The sequence below is a fragment of the Somniosus microcephalus genome, chromosome 5, assembly GCF_052327205.1.
Source record: "Somniosus microcephalus isolate GS21.2 chromosome 5, FLI_Smic_1.0, whole genome shotgun sequence".
Classification (NCBI taxonomy): domain Eukaryota; kingdom Metazoa; phylum Chordata; class Chondrichthyes; order Squaliformes; family Somniosidae; genus Somniosus; species Somniosus microcephalus.
The window spans coordinates 148187827-148213137 of NC_140991.1; the positions used below are offsets into that span (position 1 = coordinate 148187827).

The 25311-nt window shown below is 43.8% G+C and overlaps 1 protein-coding gene across 5 annotated transcripts in view; it reads right to left on the bottom strand.

The window, feature by feature from the left end:
- Positions 1–25311, bottom strand: part of ica1 (islet cell autoantigen 1) — a 322738-nt gene that overhangs the window by 217057 nt on the left and 80370 nt on the right. For all 5 annotated transcript variants that reach the window (XM_085988367.1, XM_085988366.1, XM_085988363.1 and 2 more), the window contains 2 exons: positions 23549–23672; positions 18484–18682 (listed from right to left, as the gene is read on the bottom strand). In XM_085988367.1, coding sequence (XP_085844493.1) covers positions 18484–18682; positions 23549–23672 — 323 coding nt within the window. The remainder of the gene's footprint in view (positions 1–18483; positions 18683–23548; positions 23673–25311) is intronic.

Consider the following 25311-nt stretch of genomic DNA (forward strand, 5'->3'; position numbering starts at 1 on the left):
CCCCCCCCCCGACTCTACACCTGCTTAATATGTTACATTTCCAGCTTTTTCCAGTTCTGATGAATGGTCCCAGACCTGAAATGTTAACTCTGTTTCTCTCTCCACGGATGCTGCCTGGCCTGCTGAGTATTTGCAGCATTTTCTGTTGTTATTTCAGATTTCCAGCATCCGCAGTATTTTGCTATTATGTTAAACCAAGCCACTTGTTCCAGGCAGATGCTAGAAATTCCATGCAACTACTTGAAGAGGAGCCGGAAGTTCTCTAGATATCCTGGCAACATTCCTCTCTCAACCAATATCACCAATGTTGTATCCGTGTGTTAATGGAGACACGGAATGCAGGAGTTGGTTTAACAGGTGTTTACTGAACAAAGTCTGGAGGTGAACTAAAAGATACAAGACGCTATACAGGCTTATATACCCGAGTGGTCACTACCGGTATTACAGTACACAGGGGCTCTTAAAAGGTACATACACTACAATTCCTCCCCTTTTAGATAATTAGTACATAACATTTTAAGTAATCATTAATTAACATGTTTACAAGAACAATAATCTACATATTTGCTGCAGTTAATCAATTATAAGTCAGTCTCTCTGGAGGCTTCCTGACTCGGTCCGGATAACGCCTCGGTGGTGTAGTAGTTTTCGGTGGTGTAGTAGGTTCTTTTGGCAAGGTCGATTCGGCTTGAATGCCAGTGTCGGGTTCATCTGGTTCCAGTATCACCGGATCGGAGGTAGATACTATGGGTATCTCTGCTTCATCATTAGGTGTATAGAGTTGTGGTGTAGGTTGTCCCTTTTCGGATGACTCTGATCTGGTCAGCATGGCGCCTTATTATGCTTTCTCCAATGTCCACGGTATACATCAGCGGTCCTAGTCGTGTGCAAATAGTTCCAGGCTGCCATTTCTCGGTACGGTAGTCCCGGGCCAAAACTTGTTGACCTATCTGGAAGGTTCTAGTTGGCCTTTCATTCATGCCTTGAAATTGCCGGTTCTCTACGTCCCTTCTGATGTTTGGCTTGATCAAATCCAGCCGGCATCTTAGTCTTCTATTGAAAAACATCATGGCGGGAGTTTGGTTTGTAACCACATGTGTTGCATTCCTGTACGCAAACAAGAAGTTATCTACCTTATGTTGTAGATTTATGTCTTCATTACCCATGGCCTTTATGGCCTTCTTGAAGGTCTGGACAAACCTTTCAGCTAATCCATTGGTGGCGGGATGGTATGGGGCGGACGTGTAGTGCTTAACCCCATTGTTTTTTAAGAACTTCCTGAATTCTTCGGACACAAATTGCGGTCCATTATCAGAACAGATCTGTTCAGGCAGCCCATTCCTGGCAAATATGGTCCTTAATACTGTGATGGTTTTTTCCGTGGTGGTGGAGGACATCTTTATTACCTCCGGCCACTTGGAGTGTGCATCAACCGCGATTAAGAACATTGAGTCCATAAATGGACCAGCAAAGTCGATGTACACCCTTTGCCAGGGAGATGAGGGCCACTCCCATGGATGTAGAGGGGCTTGTGGTGGAGCGTTTTGGACCTTCTGGCATCCTAGGCAGCTTGTGGTCATTTCTTCGATGTCTCCATCGATACCTGGCCACCACACAAATGCTCTGGCTAGGTTCTTCATTTTCACTCCACCCAGATGCCCCTCGTGAAGCTCCTTCAGCACTTTATCCTGGAGTTTGGGTGGAATCACCGCTCTGGATCCACACATTAAGGTTCCTCGGCACACTGACAGCTGTTCTCTTCTTTGTGAGAATGCTGGCAACAGTGGTTCGCCTTGTGCTGGCCATCCCTTCACCGTTAAATCGTAGACTCGTGAGAGAGTCAGGTCATTTCTCGTTTCCTTTTCAATGGTAGAATTTGTTACTGGTAGACATTCCACTATGGTTGAGTGGAACATCTCCACTGGGTCCACTGTAGGTGCCTCTTCTACCGTTGGCAACGGTAGGCGCAATAAACCGTCAGCATTCCCATGCTGTTTTGATCCTTTGTATTCTATGTCATATTGGTGTGCCCCTAGGAAAAGGGACCACCTCTGCAGCCTTTGCGCTGTCATAATGGGAACGCCCTTTTTAGGGTTGAATATGGAGACGAGGGGTTGATGGTCAGTCAACAAGGTAAATTTTTGTCCGTGTAGGTAATGGTTGAATTTCTTCACTCCCCACGAGCGTGACGCAAAAGCTATCAGCCGCTCCGAGCCATCAGGGAATCTATGCGATAATACCGCTCCTATGCCGTAAGGGGATGCATCGCACGCCAGTCTGATTGGCAGTGATGGGTTGTAATGAGCCAACACTTCCTTGGACGTGATCAAGCCTTTGCATTTATGGAAGGCACGTTTACAGTCTTCGCTCCATTTCCAAATTACTCCCGTTTGTAGCAGTGCGTCAAGAGGGTGCAGAACAGTTGACAAGTTCGGTAAAAATTTATGATAGTAATTTATCAATCCCAGGAACGACCTTAATTGTGAGACATTTTCAGGTGCTGGGGCTTTTATGACCGCTTCAGTTTTTTCAGGTGACTTATGCAACCCTTCTTCGTTAATTATATGGCCACAATATGATATTTGTTTCTGGAAAAATTCGCACTTGGGGCGATTTGCTCGTAGGCCCCATTCTCTCAGCCTAGTGAACACCTGCTCCAAATTGGCAAGGTGCTCATTGTCGTTTTCTCCTGTTACAAGGGTGTCGTCTAGGTAGCATGGAGTCCCCGGAATCCCTTGCAGGACTTGCTCCATAGCTCTTTGCCAGATAGCTGGAGCTGATGCTACTCCGAAAACCAGTCGATTGTACTGGTACAGGCCTTTGTGTGTTTATCGTGAGATACTTTTTAGAGGCCTCCTCAACCTCCATCTGTAGATATGCCTGTGCCGAGTCAATTTTGGTGAAACGTTTCCCTCCGGATAGTGAGGCGAAAATATCTTCTATCCTCGGAAGAGGATACTGTACCATGTGAAGGATCGGGTTTACAGTCACCTTGAAGTCCCCACAGATGCAAATTTTTCTCTGTTCTTCAGATTTATTATTCAACGTTTTCTTCATGACCAGGACGATGGGTGTTGCCCACTCGCTCCAATCTACCTTGGATAACACGCCTGCCTTTTCCAAATTCTCCAGCTCTGCCTCGACTGCTGGACGAATTGCATATGGCACCGGCCTTGCCTTAAAAAACTTGGGAATTGCCGCATCTTCTACTTTTATTGAGGTGGTGACGCCTTTCAAAGGTTCCTAGTTCCTGTTGAAACACTTCTTTGGCGTTGGCCAAGATGTCTTTTAATCGTTCAGGTATGACGTCATCATCATTTTTTTTCTTACTGGTCACCGTCAGTGCCTGAATGGAGTGCCAGTCTAAACGTATCTTCCTGATCCATTCACGTCCCAACAGCGGTGGACCACCATTTTGCAGAACGTATAAATACAACTTCTGTATTTACTTGCCGTTGTATACAACAGGCACCCTTATTTTCCCTCTGGGGTATACTTTCTGCCCCGTATATGTCTTCAAGATAATGGATGTGTCTTTCAAAGGTATATGCAGAAATAGCCACTCGTAATCCCGTTGACTTATCAGAGCTGATCCTGTATCTAGCTCCATTTTAACTGGGGACCCTGCTATCGTGAGGGTAACCCAAATGGTCTGGTAATCTTCTTTGGCAATTACATTATGTAATTTGAGACAGCTTAGTCTCTTGTTTTCGGAGTCGCTATCGCTCTTCTGGTCTTCGGAGCTACTGTCCATCATCATTTGTGCCTTTCTGTACTTTTCCTTATTGATTTTTTTTCTGTCAGTGGATTTTTTGTTTCCAGATCGGCATACACGTGCAATGTGTCCCATCTTTCCGCATTGCCTGCATGCTTTGTCCTTGAACCAGCAGTCCCTCTGGTCATGGGTGGATCTGCCGCAGCGAAACCATCTCTCGAAACCCCGTGTCATTTCATGGGTGCCGAAGTCCTGTGGCTTTTGCTGTATCTCTGCAGCTCCTCTTGCTGCTGCTTCGTATGATACAGCCACACTGAAAGCCTTGTCCAGTGTCAAATCTTTCTCAGAAAGTAGCCTTTTCTGTGCTCCTTCACTTAGGAGACCGCAGACGAATTTGTCTCGTAGAGAATCTGCCAATCCTGACCCGAATTGGCAGTGCTTTGACAGCTTTCTTAATTCGGTGAGGTAATCAGCGTTACTTTCATTCTTGTGCTGATTCCTCCTGAAGAATTTGAATCGTTCCGCTATCAGCAGCGGTGTTGGGTTTAAGTGCTCCTGTAGGGTATCAACAATCTCCTTAAAATTCTTGTCCATCAGTTTGGCTGGAGTGATTAAGTTTCGTAACAGCCCGTATGTCCTTGCGCCCATCAGATTTAGAAGTACCGATGCCTTATCATCCTCTACTTCATTCGCTGTGCAATATACCTCCACTCTTTCCACATATGTGGTCCAATCCTCTATATCACTATCGAAAGCAGTAATATTGCCAGTCTTAGGCATCCTGAAAATCAAAAATGGCGCCTCCCGCGCTTTCCTTTCTTCCCTGCCGAGAAAAAATGGCGCCTCCCGCGCTTTCCCGCCGCTGCTGACAACGCTGTTCTCCGCGGTTTTTATTTACACAGATATTTTTAATAGTTGGAGACTCGTTCCCGCCGGACTCTCTGGGACTTTTCCCTCCCTCTGCTTGGTCCGAACGCCGACCTGCTCTGCAGCACCGGCCGTCTCCAGAGTGCTCCACCCTCCGTCTCTGTTTGCCTCCGCCTTCCGACTCGCTGCTCGGCCCCGCCGCAGAGCCACCCGATCGAGCCCCAGCCCACCGCCCAGGAAGGATTAGTGCAGTACCTGCCACCAGCCCGGCTAGCTGGTGAACTCAGTTTTTTTTTTGTTTTTTTTCGTCTGAGGAATCGATCTCCTTGAGGTGCTGCCGAATTGCAGGTAAGTCCGTTTCCAATTCGTCGCCACTGTTGTATGGAGACACGGAATGCAGGAGTTGGTTTAACAGGTGTTTACTGAACAAAGTCTGGAGGTGAACTAAAAGATATAAGACGCCATACAGGCGAGTGGTCACTACCGGTATTACAGTACACAGGGGCTCTAAAAGGTACATACACTACAACCAAACATTAATCTTTCATCTCATTGCTGTTTGCAAGATCTTGCTGTACATAAATTGGCTGTTGGGTTTGCCCACATAACAGTCACTGCACTTCCAAGTAAGCCAAAACGTTCTGGTGCTCTGTACATGGAATTTTTAAAATAATGCTCATACATCATCCTACCGGACAATATCAATTTACTACACTAGCTTAAGTCATATAGGTAGATCATGATTGCCGCCTGTTGGATGAACATAAAATTGCCCAACATTACACATTCTATAGGTTGCCTAACGAAACATCATTTGTAGCAGAACGCTGCTGCTCTGTTGCCAGTGCATAAGTAATTTCTTATGTTTTGCCGTTTACCTTTCATGTGTAAATTAGTTTACAAGCATGTGCATAAAAATAAGGTGAATTAGTGTATTATGCAGCTACACTAGTGTAGTTAGTTATGGTACTGGACAAGCAAGCCCACCAGGGAAAGTTGTGAATTTGAATTCAATAAATCTGGTCATTTATAGGCTAGCTGGATTGTTGTAAAAGTTAAACGAGTTCATTAATGTCCTACAAGGAAGCCTGCCCAGCCCAGTCGATGCTCTTCACTAACTCACTGGCCTAGAAATTCTTTACCTTAGCACCACCCGTTAGTGCTGGAATTGTGGCGTAAAATTGCAGACGCTATTCTAGCTGACTTAATGTCACGCTCTGCGAACTTCGACCTCAGCACTGAGTTTAGCGCTGGGTCCTAAGCTCACTCTGAAAAGCTAGCGTGCAGCAGACAAACAGAGATGCTGTCAGCACTTCTTAAAGGGACGCACATATCTTTCAGGTAAGTTTGCATTTAAGCTTTTGGACTGGATTTTTAAAATGTTATTGAAGTAGTGGCTTGATACAATAAGTGTTAAAAGTTTTTTTTTAAAGTGTGCATGGAGTACTGCTGAACGCTTGCAAGGCCTCGGATGGTAAAGGAAGGCCTCGGAGAAGACAGAAAATGCTGGAAATACTCAGGTGGTCAGGCAGCATCCGTGGAAAGAGAAACAGAGTACACGTCTCAAGTCAAGATGCTGCCTGACCTGCTGAGTATTTCCAGCATTTTATGCTTTTATTTCAGATTTACAGCATCCGCTCGCAGAGGTAAGAGGAAGATGCAGAAAAAGAGGAAGAGGAGGAGGAAGCAGAAGGAAGGATGCAACCCAGACAGCCCCTTTCTGGTTGGGATATCCGGGATGGAATCATCCGCCTGCGGTACCAGTGACCACAACCTCAACTCCGCCTTCAACATTTGTCCCACACTTTACCTTCCCTCTGCTACTGACCATCACAGTCTTCCTGGCCACAAAGCTCAAATAAAAGCCACCGTAAAGCAAATTTTCCAGTCCAACTTTATCCATCTATCCACCCAATATGACATCAAGAAATCTACTCATCGCCCTTATGCATTCCCTTAGTGACTGTCTTGCTTGTGCCTTTGCCTATCCTACTGATTCCACGCAGTGCTACCCCACTGGCTGCAGCATGGCTGGTGGAAGGCTGCTGACTTTCAGTAGGGGACATTGCAAATGGCCTTGCTGGTCGACCTTGAGGAGCTGCTGGCTGGGAGTGTGAAATCGAGTGACGGTGTTTCTTCTTCACTCTCCTCTCCCTTGTCTTGATCACCCAGTGGCTGGGTAGGCCGGATTTATTGGGTGTCTGAAATGAGGATGGTACAAGGGTGGAGTTGTGGAGGGGGAGTGTGGGAAAGCAAGAGGTGCATGCAAGGAGGATGATAATGTATGAAGATACCAGCATCTTGTATCCTTTCAGCCCGCCGCTGGCCAAGGGCTCAGCCATTGCCCCTACTAAAAATGGCCACCATCGTCGTCTCCAAGGGGGGGGGGGGTGAGGTAAAGCTAGGAATAGGAGGTGTGCTTCGTGTTTGATACAGATTGTTTGTAGGTGAGTGATTGGGGGGGGGGGGGGGGTGCACGGGCAGTTGTGCATTGATCAGTGCGTGAGGCTAGTGGTGCAGTTGGTAGGAGACGGCTTTTGAAGATGCATTCACTGACATTGACCACTGGTCTGAGGTTATGAAGCTTCTTTGGGCACTGGAGCCAGGTGGTGGGGGCGACCTTGCTGGCAGTGACGGCCTCGGTGATCTGGTCCCACATCCTTCTTTCTCGAGGGCCTCCTGGCCCCTGTGGGTAGAGGATCTCTCTTGCAGTGTTGACCCCCTGCACAATCTGGAATGCTGCGTGCGAGACCCTGGGTGCCCCTTCCCTGGCTTGCTGAGCCAATTGTGTTGGTGCTGAAGCACTTTTCCCATTTTAAGTGCGGAAGGGAATTCAGCTTTAAGAGCTGAATAATCACATTTGGGACTTCTTTTCAATGTTCATTTTTTTATCAGAAGGCAGTTGAGCTGCAAGAGCTAAAAACTGCCTATTTTTACATGATTTTCATTTTTTTCATTTCAGAAGGCCCCTTTAAGAGACCGAATTGCTTTCTGAAATGACAGCCTCACTTTCAGAGCAGGCTGTTCATGCTGCAATGTCGCTATGGCCACGCTACATTGGGGCCTCCTGCAGAGACAAAAGTTGCCGGGACGAACGCCACCAGGACGGCGTTGCACAGTACGTTTAGTGCTGGGCTAATGTTAATTAGCCACCAGCGCCAATTTATCAGTCCTGCCAGTGCCACCATTTTCGGTGGCCATTAACACCGCCCCACGGTGGCACCGGCAGATTTTTAGTATTGTCAAATTTTTAGCCCACTGAGTCATATCTATTACTCAACATCCCAGACTTCCCCATCACACTCTCCGAGTATGGCCTTACCCACTGACCCAGCACTAGTTCCAGTGAGAACACTGGTTGCCTAAGTCAAGGCCCACTTGAAAATCACAATAGTCAGGCCTCATGGGTAAGTCAGCAATTTTATTTCTTTCAATTTTCATCCTGCTACTGCCCCATTCATGCTGAAAAATGGATTGGAAAGGAGTCGAAAATCACTCCCAGTAAGTTGACAGACCGGAGAGTGTTATATTATGCATTACATGGCACATCCTTGCTGTTATGAAACAGTGTATTCTGATATTCATTATGAGCTATGAGAGAGAGACACACACACATATGCAGGGATGTCTCTGCGTGTGGCTAACAGTGAATCAGCAAGTACACCATTTTATGCTGTGTAATGTACAGTGTATTATAAGGGCCACTGATTTATGGTAAGAACATAAGAAATAGGAGCAGGAGTAGGCCACACGGCCCCTCGAGCCTGCTCCGCCATTCAATAAGATCATGGCTGATCATCAACCTCAACTTCACTTTCCCGCCCGATCTCCATATCCCTTGATTCCCCTAGTGTCCAAAAATCAATCTATCTCAGCTTTGAATATACTCAAATACTCAGCATCCACAGCCCTCTTGGGCAGTGAATTCCAAAGATTCACAACCATCTGAGTGAAGAAAGTCCTCCTCATCTCGGTCTTAAATGGCCTACCCCTTATCCTGAGACTATGCCCCCTAGTTCTGGACACTCCAGCCAGGGGAAACAACCTCTCAGCATCTACCCTGTCAATCCCCTTCAGAATCTTGTATGTTTCAATTAGATCGTCTCTCATTCTTCTAAACTCCACAGAATTTAGGCCCATTCTACACAATCTCTCATCATAAGATAGCCCTCTCATCCCAAGAAGCAATCTAGCGAACCTTCGTTGCACCGCCTCCAAGGCAAGTATATCCTTCCTTAGATAAGGAGACCAAAACTGTGCACAGTACTCCAGGTGTGGTCTCACCAAGGCCCTGTACAATTGTAGCAAGACTTCCAGACTCTTAAACTTCAAACCCCTTGCAATAAAGGCCAACATGCCATTTACCTTTCTTATTGCTTGCTGTACCTGTATGCTACCTTTCTGTGTTTCTTGCACAAGGACACCCAAATCTCTCTGAACACCAACATTTGAAAGTTTCTCACCATTTAAAAAATATTCTGTTTTTCTATTCTTCCTACCAAAGTGAATAACCTCATTACAGGAAACTTTGTGCTATCCGGCACCAACGGGACCGAGCTGTTGCCGTCCCATCAAAACTGCCGGACAAACCAGCGCTAATGTTGAAACACACGGAGATTTTGAGCTCCGTATCTGGCAACAAACCCTGTTGCTTAGCAACAGCTTCTAAACAGTCGGCCGTACCTTGCAAGGGTCTCTGTAGCATCTCTGTAGCTTAGCAACAGCTTCAGCGAGACCTTGCAGAGCTTGACTGTTGAGAAAAAAGCAACGAAAAGAAAAAAAAACTAACGAAACGGCTCCTGATTTTTGCCGGTGGCTCGAGCTTGCCAGACATTTAGCCTCCGGATAACAGAGTTTCCTGTACATTACATAATACTCCATCTGCCACCTTACTGCCCACTCACTTAGTCTATCTATATCCCTTTGCAGACTCTGTGTTCTCCTTACAGCTTACTGTCCCAGCTAACTTTGTATCGTCAGCAAACTTGGATACATTACACTCGGTCCCTTCATCTAGGTCATTAATATAGATTGTAAATAGCTGAGGCCCCAACACTGATCCCTGCGGCACCCCACTAGTTACAGCCTGCCAACCTGAAAAAGATCCGTTCATCCCTACTCTCTGTTTTCTGTTCATTAACCAATCCTCCCTCCATGCTACTATATTACCCCCAACCCCATGAGCTCTAATCTTGTGTAATAATCTTTTATGTGTGTGGTAAACCACTGTTATTGTTATTCACTGTTGTTGTTGTTGTTACACACTGTTGTACCTATGCATGCCTCAACATGTCTCGGCTGGCTCCACCCACAGGCCCAGGTGTAAAGGTGATTGACCTGCAGCCCCCTGCCTTCTTGGAACCCAGTCAACCACGAGAGGCATGCTCTGTTCTTTGCTAATAAAAGCCTTTAGTTACTCTCCTAACTCTCCGTCTTTTATGAGTAATTGATAGCACATCAATGTGGCACCTTATCGAATGCCTTTTGGAAATCCAAATATACTATATCCACTGGTTCCCCTTCATCTACTCTGCTAGTAACACCCTCAAAATTTGTCAAACACAATTTCCCTTTCATAAAACCATGTTGCCTAATCATGTTATGATTTTCTAATTGCCCTGATACCACTTCCTTAACAATGGATTCCAGCATTATCCTGACGACTGATGTCAGGCTAACTGGCCTGTAGTTCCCTATTTTCTCTCTCCCTCCTTTCTTGAATAGTGGTGTTACATCTACGACCTTCCAATCCGCTGGGACCATTCTAGAATCTAAGGAATTTTGGAAGATCAAAACCAATGCATCCACTATCTCTTCAGCCACCTTTTTTAGAACCTTAGGATGTAGGCCGTCAGGTCCAGGGGATTTGTCGGCTTTTAGTCCCATTATTTTCTCTACTTATATTAATTACGTTAAGTTCCTCAACCTCATTAGACCCTTGGTTCCCCACCATTTTTGGTATGCTTTTCGTGTCTTCTACTGTGAAGACCGATATAAAATATTTGTAAATATTTGTTTCTGCCATTTCCTTATTCCCCATAATAATTTCTCCTGTCACAGCCTCTAAGGGACCAATGTTTACTTTTGTTACTCTCTTCCTTTTTACATACTTGTAGAAGCTCTTACAATCTGCTTTTATATTTCTTGCTAGTTTTCTCTCATTCTATTTTTTCCCTTTTTATAAAATTTGTTGGTCATCCTTTGCTGGTTTCTGAAACTCTACCAATCCTCAGGCTTACTACTATTCTTCACAACATTATAAGCTTCTTCTTTCAATCTAATGCTATCCTTAACTTCTTTAGTTACCCACGGATGGATCACTTTTCCCGTGGAGTTTTTGTTTCTCAATGGATGTATTTTTGTTGAGAATTATGAAATATTTCTTTAAATGCTAGCCACTGCTTATCTACCGCCATACCTTTTAATCTATTTTTCCAATCTACCTTAGCCAACTCGCCCCTCATACCTATGTAATTGGCTTTATTTAAGTTTAAGACTCTAGTTTCAGACTTAGGCAAGTCACTCTCAAATTTAATGCGAAATTTTATCATATTATGATCACTCAGCCCCAGAGGTCCCTTTACTATGAGATTACTAATTAAGATCTAAAATAGCCTGTTCCCTTGTTGGTTCCATGACGTATTGTTCTAGGAAACTGTCCCAAATGCATTCCATGAACACGTCCTCCAGACTACCTTTGCCAATTTGATTTGCCCAGTCTATATAAAGATTAAAGATTAAAGTCCCCCACGATTATTGCATTACCTTTGTTACAAGCTCCGACTATTTCTTGATTAATATTCTGTCCAACGGTATAGCTACTGTTAGGGAGCCTATATACTATTCCCACCAGTGTTTTCTGCCCCTTGTTATTCCTTATCTCCACCCAATACTGATTCTACTTCTTGATCTTCTGAGCCAAGATCCTTTCTCTCTGCTGTCCTTATGTCATCCTTTATTATCAGGGCTACTCCCCCTCCTTTTCCATTCTGCCTGTCTTTTCGAAATGTCAAGTACCCTGGAACATTTAGTTCACAACATTGGTCACCTTGCAACCATGTCTCTGTTATAGCTATTAGATCAAACCCATTTATCTCTATTTGTGCCACTAATTCATCTATCTTGTTACATTGCTTCATGCATTCAGATAAACAGCCTTTAATTTAAATTTTTTACCATTACTCCCTGTTTTAACCTTATTCTCTGCTGCACTGCTACTGTTAAACTCGCTGACCCTTCCTGTCACATTCTGCTTAGTTTTACCCAAATCACTACACCGTTCTATTGCCTTGAACTTTCTCTTTAGATTTCTAAATTTCCCCTCACCTGACCCCTCAGTGAGTGAATAATTTAAATGTCATCTTTATTACAAAGTATTATTGGAGTGGCCACAGTATTGTCAGCTTCCAATTTTGTGATTTTGTCCAAATTTGCACGGAAATTGTAAATCAGTGGCCCATGTTATTATTTAGATCTACGTTTATATATGTAATGAATACTTACGGAAATTTTGATGTGTAACGTACATTAGGTGGGTGGGGCGTTCGGGACGCTCGGCCAATGTCACTGGCAGAAGGCCTGAACCTTGTTAATGGTCAGGCATCATCATATATATGAAACTTCAGTGCAGTACTGAAGGAGTAATGTCAGAAGTGCCACCTTTTGGATGAGGCATTAAACCGAAGCCCCGTCTGCCTGTTCAGGTCCAGGTAAAAGAGCCCATGCTGCTATTCAAAGAAGAGCAGGCCAATTTTCCCATTGTCCTGGTCAACAATTATCCTTCAACCAACTTCACTAAAATAAATTAATTGGTCATTTATCTCATTGATGTTTATGGCGCCCGTCTGTGTGCAAATTGGCTGCCGCATTTGCCTACATTACAAAAGTGGCTACACTTCAAAAGTAGTTAAGTGGCTGTGAAGCACCTTGCAATGTCCTGAGGATGTCCAAGGTGATGTACAAGTGCAAGTTCTTTATTATTTCTTTCTTTCTTTACATCACATGGATTTACAAAAGGTAAATCATGCTTGACTAATCTACTGGAATTTTTTGAGGATATAACTGGTAGAATAGATAAGGGAGAACCAGTGGATGTGGTGTATTTGGACTTTCAGAAGGCTTTCAATAAGGTCCCGCATAAGAGATTAGCGTGCAAAGTTAAAGCACATGGGATTGGGGGCAAGGTACTGACTTGGATAGAGAGCTGGTTGGCAGACAGGAAGCAAAGAGTTGGAATAAACAGGTCTTTTTCCGAGTGGCAGGCAGTGACTAGTGGGGTACCGCAGGGATCGGTGCAAGGACCCCAGCTATTCACAATATATATATAAATGATCTAGACGAGGGAACTAGATGTAATATCTCCAAGTTTGCAGACGACACAAAGCTGGGTGGGCGTGTGTGCTGTGAGGAGGATGCAGAGAAACTTCAGTATGATTTGGACAGGTTGGGTGATTGGGCAGATGCAGTATAATGTGGATAAATGCAAGGTTATCCACTTTGGTGGCAAAAACAGGAAGGCAGATTATTATCTGAATGGCAATAGAGTGGGAAAAGGGGAAGTGCAATGAGGCCTGGATGTCCTTGTGCACCAGTCACTGAAGGTAAGCATGCAGGTGCAGCAGGCGGATGGTATGTTGGCCTTCATAACGAGAGGATTCGAATACAGGAGCAAGGATATCTTCCTGCAGTTGTACAGGGCCTTGTTGAGACCACACCTCGAGTATTGTGTGCAGTTTTGGTCACCTTATCTGAGGAAGGATGTTCTTGCCATGGAGGGAGTGCAGCGAAGATTCACCAGGCTGATACCTGGGATGGCAGGAATGACGTATGAAGAGAGATTGGGTCGATTGGGTTTGTATTCGCTAGAATTTAGAAGAATGAGAGGGGATCTCATTGAAACTTATAAAATTCTAACAGGACTAGACAGACTAGATGCAGGAAGGATGTTCCCGATGGTGGGGAAGTCCAGAACCAGGGGTCACAGTCTAAGGATAAGGGGTAAGCCATTTAGGACTGAGATGAGGAGGAATTTCTTCACCCAGATAGTGGTGAACCTGTGGAATTCTCTACCACAGAAGGCAATAGAGGCCAATTCATTAAATATATTCAAGAAGGAGTTAGATATATTTCTTAAGGCTAAAGGGATCAAGGGATATGGGGAGAAAGCAGAGACAGGGTACTGAATTTGGATGATCAGCCATGATCTCATTGAATGGCGGAACAGGCTCGAAGGGCCGAATGGCCTACTCCTGCTCCTATCTTCTATGTTTCTATGTCTCTATCACCCAGATACACAAATATAGACATATGGGGAATGCAGCGAAATAGCAATCAGATTTTACCAAGAGACCAAAGTACAATGCAGAGCTAGAAAATTCTATTTTCTAGCTAACCAGTTACAAATTACTTTTTAGGGTTGCTAAGCTGAAAAACTAACCAATTTATTTGTTTGCAAGTAACAATTAGTCTAACCTCCACCTCCAAATATTCATTAGTTTTTTGCTTCTTTGTTGCATTGTGAACTATTCTCTGTGAACTATTACAGATTGGATGCATCTAACTGACTACTTCATTGTCTATACGTATTATTAATTTCATGTGGTTGAAATTCAGTTAAGCATTGATAAGCAAAAACTGAATTTGTGATCATGTTTTGAAACTTTCTCCAGCACTGCTCCGGTGCATAGAATATGGTGAGGGTTCTCCCGCTTGTCTGAGGTTTGTGCACCTCTTCCACCAAAGTTACAGCAGACAAGCCAGAGAACTCCTGCAAAATCACCCCCATAGTCTCATTCCACTGAAAGAGGATTATTGCATCTTTTACGGGAGAATTAGATAAATATTCGAAGCAGAGGAAGGTGAAGAGGAAGCAGGGTGGAGAGATTATTTTTGGATTGTTCCAGCAACAGACAAGATGGACCAAATGGCCTCCTCCTGTGTTGTAAACTTCCATGGTTCTATGTAGTCTAAGAGGTTGGCATTTGCTTCATTATGATGAAAGAAGGATGGTTCAAAAGTTAGCTCATTCCATTTTGATTGAGGATGATTTAATTTGGCCTGTTGAAAAAAGGTTTTTGTTTCCTACACTCCAGAACAGCTCCACCATATGGTGACATTTAATAATGATGTGCACATTTTGCCAGGACAGTAATTAAATGCAAACATATTATACAGTGAATGCAGGATTTTACTTATTTAAAAGTCTAATTTCAGTGCTTCCTTCTCAAAGATTCCTATAGTTCATGAGAATTCTATTCCAGATAGATAGTGCAATAATTTTGCAAAATCAAAGCCATTTGCTGGAATTGAATCAATGTGGGATCAGCGGCAAGAGGAGCAGCGAGAGGAGCAGGATCAGCGGCGAGAGGAGCGGGATCAGCGGCGAGAGGAGCGGGATCAGCGGCGAGAGGAGCGGGATCAGCGGCGAGAGGAGCGGGATCAGCGGCGAGAGGAGCGGGATCAGCGGCACTATAAAGAGCACGGGATCAGCGGCGAGAGGAGCGGGATCAGCGGCGAGAGGAGCGGGATCAGCGGCGAGAGGAGCGGGATCAGCGGCGAGAGGAGCGGGATCAGCGGCGAGAGGAGCGGGATCAGTGATGTTACAAAGAGCCTTCAAACAGAAAAATCAAGGAGTGACATCACAGGGCAGCAGGTAGCTGATTGGTTGGTTGGTGAGTATTACTTTTTTTTAGTCTCTAAGCTAGCTAAGAAACTGTAAATTGCTATAACTTTTCTTTATTAAATTAGTATCTAAAACTAGATAAACCAATTAAGTAATAAAGCTAAAATAATTGTGAACAAAAAATAATTAACTAATCAAATAAATAAAGAAGGTTAGATAGACATGGCAGGGCAGGTGGTGTGTCGTAACTGCAGCATACGGAAGTTTGTGGAGACCAGCGAGATCCCGAGCAACCACATCTGCAATAAGTGTCTGCAGCTCGAAGAACTTTGGCTCAGAGTTGTTGAGCTGGAGTATGAGGTGCAAGACAATGCGGGGCATCAGGGAGGGGGAGAGTTACCTGGACACTTTGTTCCAGGAGGCAGTCACACCCCTTAGATTAAGTAGTATTTTAGAGTTCATCAATGTTCAGGGCCAGGAGGTTGTGACTGCGAGTCAGGAAGGTATGGGGACCCAGGATGTAGTGATGGAGGAGCCTCGGCCCTTGTCTTTGACCGACAGGTTTGAGGTACTTGCTACCTGTGTGGATGAGAACAAGGACTGTAGGGTGGATGAGCAAACTGACCATGGCACTATGGTGCAGGAGGCCATTCAAGTGGGGGGGGGGGGGGGAGAGGGGTTGGGGGGGCGGGAGTGAAAAGGAATGTAGTTGTGGTAGGGGACAGTATAGTCAGGGGAATAGATCCTGTTCTCTGCAGCCACGACCAGGAGTTCCGAAGGTTGCGTTGCCTGCCCGGTGCCAGGGTTAAAGTAATCTCCTCGCGGCTGGAGAAGAATTTGGAGTGGGAGGGCGAGGATCCAGTTGTGGTGATCCATGTCGGAACCAATGACATAAGTAGAACTAGAAATGAGGTTCTGCTGAGACAGTCTGAGGAGCTAGGATCCAAATTAAAAAGCAGAACCTCAAAAAGTAATAATCTCTGGATTGTTACCTGAGCCACACGCAAATTGGCATAGGGACAAATAGATTAGAGGATTAAACGCGTGGCTCAAAGTGTGGTGTGGGAGGAAGGGGTTTCAGTTCATGGGGCACTGGCACCAATATGGAGGAAAGAGGGAGCTGTTCCACAGGGATGGGTGCCACTTAAACTGGGCTGAGATCAGTGTCCTGGCGAATCGAATAACTAGGGCAGTAGAGAGGACTTTAAGTTAATGTGGGGGGGGGGGGGGAGCGGTGGAGGATTCAGGAAAGAGTAAAATTACAAACAGCGAGAGAAATGTCAAGGCTCTAGAGCAGAGTAGAGTTTTGGGTAAAAATAAAAAGAGTGGGTCAGGAAGGGACAGAGAGAGTAACAAAGGTAATAGGGCATCAGTGACTAAGGTGACATCAGGGAAAGAAAGAAAAAAGTCAAATCTAAGGGCACTATATCTGAATGCTCGAAGCATTCACAACAAAATCGCTGATTTAATAATGCAGATAGAAATTAATAGGTTTGATCCAATAAGAACATAAGAAATAAGAGCAGGAGTAGGCCATATGGCCCCTCGAGCCTGCTCTGCCATTCAATAAGGTCATGGCTGATCATCGACCTCAGCTCCACTTGTGGCTTTGTAGTAACGTTTCGTTATCTATTGAGATCATTGAAACGTTTGCGCCACTGCACCCAGGTCCTCCTGATCACATCCCTGCTTGTGCCCTCCTGTGCAATGTGCAACCAGGCTGTGTTGATCTCCTGGGGAGGTCTCTTCTGCCCATGGGAAGGGAAAAGGACCTCCCTGCGTGCTGTGACTCCCTCCATAAGTATATAAGACTTACACTTGCCCATAGATTTTCTATGAGCTTTTGCACGGCAAGTTGCTGTCACCCAACCATTGAAAAAGTGCAGTGCCCTCTACAGGGTATCTGAGACCTGTGTGAACAGGACAAGCAACTGTGTATTTCCTTAACCAATCAGATTGAAGAATCATTCATGAGCCGTGCATTGTCTGAACCAGGAAGTGTCAGTTAGAATAGTGAATTCAATGTCAAATCAGGTACAGAAAGCAAAATAAAGAGAGGGAAAGAAAGACTGGATTAAGAGAGCGAGAGAGGGAGAAAAGAGAAAGAAAAAGATTTTTTTTAATTGTTTACGTTTAAAAAAAAAAAATCTCCAACAACAATAAAAATCTGAAGGAATGAGCCTCCACACTTGTATTATTTACTGTCCAAATACTGTACCACAATTTTGGATTAACACATTCCTGGAGGCAATGAAAATGCTGGAACATATCATGTGCCAAATTCACAGTGCATGAACCCTTACATTAGTGCCAGTGCAAGGAATGCAAGATTGTAAAGTATTATCGGCTGGATATTCCGATCTCTACGGGTAGGTACGCGCTGTGCACCCACCCGTAGGGACATCGGAAATGCCGGTTTCAGGCATGCACAGTGCATGCACTGAAAACCGACATTTCCGATCTATCAAGAATGCTCTTGACAGATCGGACACCTGCCCTAGAGAAGGACCTCTGCGGGCAGATAGCTCCACTTCCTGGAGACCCTCTGCCCGCAGAAAACCCTTACAATTCTTACGCCTGGTAAAAGCAGGCGTAAGGCCTGCTTTTACCAGGATAATAGTAGAAAAAAAGTTAAAAAAAAAAATTTTTTCACTGATTTATCATTTAAAAAAGACTTTTAATAAAGTTATTTTTAGCCCCGTAAAATACTTTAATTATTTTTTTCAAAAAATTAAATTTTTGTTTAAAATAGTTAATTTATTGTAATTTCAAATCATTTTAAAAATGTGATTTAAAAAATAAAAATTTATTTAAAGATTTACTATGTTTTTTCATTGATCTCCATTCATATATTTGACAGGTCTTCCTGTCAAATGTATGAAGGGAGATTCCCTTCTGTGATTGGCTCCCCATGGCCCACATGATCCCAGTGACACTGCAAACTACATGTGCCTCTGGGATATGTGGGCCCTGCACACTTGGAGTTTGGTGAGGCCCAGCATCGGAACTGTGCGCGTCCAGGGAGGCCTGCGATCGGAAAATACGGGCCTATAAATCTAAGAGATGGTCACCAACAAAAAAAAAGAAAAATACAACTCCACTCTTTTAGGAAAATCAGAGATCGGAGTATACAGAGATCGGAGTATACAATGAGCATTTCACTTTATGCAAGTTGTGCAATAACACAAAGTATCCTCTGTTACCAGTATTTATTTTTAATGGCAACCCTTACCAAAAGGAGTGTTCGTAAAAGATCCCAATCATAATAAATTATTCTTACCTTCCTAAACTTTTCAAGATGCTTATACATATCAGGATCCAACTCCTGAGATACATCTTTCATCCACAGTAATGCTCCCCGGTATTCTGTGCGAGACTGTTCCATTTGGTTCACGGTCAGCCATGTGTCAGAAATGGCACGGTACCTAAAAGTTTCCACTTCCTGGTACAGTCGACATAAAGGACTGCGGAGCGCCAACCTAAAGCACCAAATCACAGCAAATTAGTGTCTTTACTTCTACCTCAGTACACAAAAGAGCAGTAATATATTTCCCTCCTCATCTCAGTGCTTTAGTTGTTGCTGTTATAATGTTAAATCAAGACATTGAGAACAAACAGCAAATAGCCATATTAAAAAGTTTGCTATGTATGGGAATCACATTTTACACCCCATAAATTTATTTTCCTTTACTTTATTTAGGTCATTATGTATCCACTACCTGCTTCTCATTTATTATGGGTGACTTTAATCTACATATAGATTGGGCTAACCAAATTCGTAACAATACTGTGGAGGAGGAATTCTTAGAGTGTATACGGGATGGTTTCCTGGACCAATATGTCAAAGAACCAACTAGAGATCAGGTCATCTTAGACTGGGTATTATGTAATGAGAAAGGATTAATTAGCAATCTTGCTGTGCGAGGCCCCTTGGGGAGGAGCGATCATAATATGCTGGAATTCTTCATTAAGATGGAGAGTGAAGTACTTGACTCAGAGACTAGGGTCCTGAATTTAAATAAAGGAAACTACGATTGTATGAGGCACAAGTTGGCTAGGATGGATTGGGGAATGTTTCTTAAAGGGTTGACGGTGGATAGGCAATGGCAAACATTTAAAGATCGCATGGATGAACTACAGAATTTGTTCATCCCTGTTTGGCATAAAAATGAAACAAAAAAGGTGACTCAACTGTGGCTAACAAGGGAAATTAGGGATAGCATAAGATGCATGGAGCGGACATATAATTTGGCCAGAAAAAGCAGCAAACCTGAGGATTGGGAGCAGTTTAGGATTCAGCAAAGGAGGACAAAGAGATTAATTAAGAGGAGGAAAATAGATTATGATAGTAAGCTTGCAGGGAACATAAAAACTGACTGTAAAAGCTTCTATAGATATGTGAAGATAAAAAGATTGTTGAAGTCAAGCGTAGGTCCGTTGCAGTCAGAATCAGGGGAATTTATAATTGGGAACAAAGAAATGGAAGACCAATTAAATACATACAATAGCAAAATACTGCGGATGCTGGAAATCCGAAACAACAACAGAAAATGCTGGAAAAACTCAGCAGGCCAGGTAACATCCGTGGAGAGAAAATAGAGTCAACGTTTCGGGTGAAAACCCTTCGTCAAGAAAACCCTCGACGAAGGGTTTCGACCTGAAACGTTGTCTCTATTTCTCTCTCCACAATTAAATACATACTTTGGTTCTGTCTTCACAAAGGAGGACACAAATAAACTCCCAGAGATGTCGGGGAACATAGGGTCTAATGAGAGGAATTGAATGAAATCAGTATTTGTAGGGAAATGGATGGGATTGAAGGCCGATAAATCCCTAGGGCCTGATGATCTACATCCTAGGGTACTTAAGGAAGTGGCCTTAGAAATAGTAGATGCATTGCTGGTCATCTTCCAAAATTCTAGAGACTCTGGAACAGTTCCCATGGATTGGAGGGTAGCTAATGTTACCCCACTATTTAAAAAGGGTGGTAGAGAGAAAATGGGGAATTATAGACTGGTAAGCTTGACATCGGTAGTGGGAAAATGCCAGAGTCCATTATTAAAGATGTAATAGCAGAGCACTTGGAAAGCAGTGACAGGATCGGACAAAGTCAACATGGATTTACAAAAGGTAAATCATGCTTGACTAATCTGCTGGAATTTTTTGAGAATGTAACTGATAGAATAGATAAGGGAGCAGGTGGCGTATTTGGACTTTCAGAAGGCTTTTGATAAGGTCCCGCATAAGAGATTAGCGTGCAAAGTTAAAGCACATGGGATTGGGGGTAAGGTACTGTCTTGGATAGAGAACTGGTTGGCAGACAGGAAGCAAAGAGTTGGAATAAACGGGTCTTTTTCCGAGTGGCAGGCACTGACTAGTGGGGTACTGCAGGGATCGGTGCTAGGACCCAGCTATTCACAATATATATATATATATATATATAAAAATGATCTAGACGAGGGAACTAGATGTAATATCTCCAAGTTTGCAGACGACACAAAGCTGGGTGGGCGTGTGTGCTGTGAGGAGGATGCAGAGAAACTTCAGGATGATTTGGACAGGTTGGGTGATTGGGCAGATGCATGGCAAATGCGGTATAATGTGGATAAATGCGAGGTTATCCACTTCGGTGGCAAAAACAGGAAGACAGATTATTATCTGAATGGCAATAGTTTGGGAAAAGGGGAAGTGCAACGAGACCTGGGTGTCCTTGTGCACCAGTCGCTGAAGGTAAGCATGCAGGTGCAGCAGGCGGTTAAGAAGGCAAGTGGTATGTTGGCCTTCATAGCGAGAGGATTAGAGTACAGGAGCAAGGATGTCTTGCTGCAGTTGTACAGGGCCTTGGTGAGACTACACCTTGAGTATTGTGTGCAGTTTTGGTCACCTTATCTGAGGAAGGATGTTCTTGCCATGGAGAGAGTGCAGCGAAGATTCACCAGACTGATACCTGGGATGGCAGGAATGACGTATGAGGAGAGATTGGGTCGATTAGGCTTATATTCGCTAGAGTTTAGAAGAATGAGAGGGGATCTCATTGAAACTTATAAAATTCTAACAGGACTAGACAAACTAGATGCAGGAAGGATGTTCCCAATGGCGGGGGAGTCCAGAACCAGGGGTCACAGTCTAAGGATAAGGGGTAAGCCATTTAGGACAGAAATGAGGAGGAATTTCTTTACCCAGAGAGTGGTGAACCTGTGGAATTCTCTGCCACACAGGGCAGTTGAGGCCAATTCATTAAATATATTAAAGAAGGAGTTGGATATATTTCTTGAGGCTAAAGGGATCAAGGGATATGGGGAGAAAGCAGGGACAGGGTCCTGAATTTGGATGATCAGTCATGATCTCATTAAATGGCGGAGTGGGCTCGAGGGGCCGAATGGCCGACTCCTGCTCCTATTTTCTATGTTTCTATGTTTATGTTTCTCCCTCACATTTCAATTTACTAGAACCCCATTACTTAGTATGGAAGTTACACGGTCAGAATGGGACAGACACAGAAGATAGTTGGGGAAGTAAATCTAGCGCAAGGCAGAATCAGAAACAAGTTAGTAGAGACAGGAAAAAGGGATGGAGATTTGAAATCAAAGAGATTTGAGTAACAGCAACAAAAAGCAGAGCAGATTTAGAGAAAGGAGATACAGGTCAGCAAGGCAGGTGCAACAAAAGCAATTTTAAATCCAAGTCAGTGCTGCTGGATAAATACAGGGAAAGGAAATACAGCCAGCAGGACAGAAGCATGGAAAGAAAACTGAAAATTGAAGAGACAAATTTATCAATATTCTGACACCCCTTAATTAATTTTGTAATATTTATAATTAAATCAGTACTAGCCTCCTCTTTGTGCTGGCAAATACTATATTTCAAAATAACGCAACTCAGATAAGTATTTAAAATGGTTATTCATACCATAACATACTGTACAATTAGGGTTGAATTCTCCTCTGCTACTATCCTGTTGCTATTTCCTCCTGGGGCTCTCATGGTGCATATGGGTACGTTTGCAGGGCTCCACCAGTTTTATCTAGACATCTAAAATGAGACTTCAGAATGTCTATATTTACCATCTGTCTACTGAAGCCTTGATCGCCGAGCAACCATCCTGATACATGGATCTGACTCAGAGGGTTGGCATGGTGTATTGTCACATGATAAAAGCATCATGGCAGTTTCCTAGATATTGGGTGCTGATGTGCAGCATAAAGTGATTGGTATTGCACAGTTACTGCATGTTAATGGAATGGAAGTCTTTTCTGTTGGTAAAATTGAGGGGGTTGTCATATGGGGCTTTGAGTGCCCCACACATTCCATCACCTGTATGAATCTCACCAGTTTGTACAAATGGATAGCACTCACTCTTTGTTTCAATGGTTCCATTGGGAAGGGTATGAATTGTGCAGCCCTTATGAATAGAGCATCAATGATCTTCTTGATACAGCAGTAAGATGCTGCCTGACTAATGTACTCACCTGATGCTGCCTGGAAAGATCCAGTTGCAAAGAAACTCATGTTAGTGTCCCTAAAGCAGAGCTGACTAGAAATAGCTGCAAAAGTCCTGACTGAAACTCCAAAATATTAAACAGATCAATATGCAGGCAAAGCAACCACTAGTAACAGTATACAAGCTCCTACCGTTAATTATATAATCATTATTTGGGATAGGTTTGAGGTGAAAGCTGGGGGAAATGGGTCACGGAGGTTGGGCACACTCCCTTGACCGCGTTTAAATGTGACAAAGGACCCGGTGGGCCTTGAAGGTGACTGATTTTTCTTGCAAGCATTACTCTTATTCAATTTTTCACTGGCAGATTTGAGGCGGTAACTATTAATAACCCATTTTACGCTGTATTATGCCCCAAAAACAGGTGGTAATTCAGAGGCGAATCCAGCCCTTAAAAGTCCAGCAAATTGAAGTAGCAAATTAGTGTTTGGTGCAGAATGGAGAAATGTTTTACAACTAAGGCAAATAAGTTGAAATCCTTAGACTCAAACTCATCAGCAGTGTGGTTACAATCTAACAGTATTTTCCCATTCTTATCTGCATCACACCCATTTCATGTTAGAAATGTGGGCAGGTGACATGATTCCAGGCCTTTGGCAATGCTGATCTGGAGGCATCCACGAGGAGGTGAACATTAACAGCTCATAATCACTCACTTCACTCACTTCAGAAGACGGAGATAGCTGGACCAGGTTGTGAATTCAAAGCATGCGAGGAGTCAGTGAGCCAAATTTGTTTTCCTACTACTCAATGGTGTACCATGCTACTCACCAACCCAGTGCACCATCAGACTATCCCACATTAAATATGCCATACAAAGTATTCCAGGGAAATATTCTAATACCTTTGTTGCGACGAGAAACATAGAGCCTTTCCGGTAGCTTGCATCATTTTCCCTGCTCTGGTTTTATCCTGTGAACCCTGGGATCTGAGAAATCGTCCCAACTCATTTTCTTCCTGAGACAAAACTGAAAAGGAAAAACAAAATTTATAATTTATAATTTTGTTTTAACTCAAAACTTGGGTTTAACTCTCCCCTTTTCCCCCATTGTATCTAGTTAGTGCCCTCAGTTGAGAGCAGGAAGTGCCTACCGTGAGGCTGACTCCCTCTCTGGGTGCTCAGTGTAGTCTTGATCCCTCCCTCCCTACAATTGCTTCCATTGTTTTGCCACAAAGCCAGCTCATAGCATGCCCATGAATTCATAGACTGGAGGAAGCCTTTTCAGTGCATATTTTGGAGCCCTGAGCCAGAAAGCAGAACTGTTATATGCCACCACCTTAACCCATTGGGGCTTTTAATTTTTCTCATCTTTCTTTAATGACAATAAAGTACCTTTCACCCCTTCTCAGGACTGGCCCTGAAAATGTGCAGGACATGAACCTGGCAGCTATGCTGAGATTTCATCTGCTGGTGCCCGAGCACTGACCTCGCCAGCGTTTGTTTGGTCAGTGGGAGGGCATTACATTTGCATGAGTCTAGAAGCCATAGATGCATCATGGGAGCCTGCCAGCTTCATGTTGGCGGAAACTCTGGCACCTGGTCACCACTGAAGTTGGGTGCTCACACCCCCCTCAGTGATCCTATACAGCCCTCTACACCCTCCGTGAGATCTCATACATTCCCTATGGTAGGAACATTTAAAAAAATGACACCCATTATCGGATATTCAGGCTGCTTTCTTCATCTGAATTTTTCCAGGTGAGATGCACTTCTGCCCTTCTGGAGCCTGGAATGTCTTATCTCACTTGACTGATCTCCAGTCTTATATGTAGGGATTCCTGCACCTGGCTATGTTCCCACTGACATGGTTGCCCAAATAGGGATGCTACATCCTTACAAGGCCAACTGGGATTTCCAACTAAGGTCAGGACTCCTGTCCTTTTTCCAAGCCATTCTGCGGAATTCTAGCAGGAATTATGGCGGGAGTCTGGCAGATCAGACAAAGGAATTGGAACCCACTGTGTTTAGGTTACAATTACCATCCAAAAGGAACTTCAGGTACTGATATGAATCCATAATTGGGACTGACATCCCTTGTTCAAAAGCCTTACAAAAATCAATGAAAGCAATGTAAATGGGTTTCTCCTGTGCCTTATAAAATTCTGTGATCTTATATAGTCAAAACTTGCCCTACAGTTTCCTCACAAGAGCAAAATTCAGTCTGCTCTTTTTGGCCTTTTACACATCCAATATACAACCTGAAGAACCACCTCAAGTCCCACCAATATTAGCTAGATTTCTCATTAGTTTTCAGTCTTGCTACGATCCTTCTTTTTGTGGATAGAAGCACAACTGAGCTCTGGACCATAAAGGGTGTGTGTGCCTTAAACAGTATTCTATCACTCAGCCTCAGAAGGGCAGCTCCAAGTTTTGGTGAAGTTAGCTCCAAGGCTAGTGAGACAGATGAAGCCACCTTTCTCCCAATCTCCCTGTAGTGGCGCTTCGTAATTTCCAAACATGCAGCCACTGAGCTTTGAGGCTTTTAACAACGAGTAGACGCGTGTCGAAATAAAATGTTCCAAAATGTAACTTTGTCTTTAAGCTGTTTACTGTAACACCTTACAAACAGAATTACAAAGCAAAACACGTTTAAACGAACACGGTCA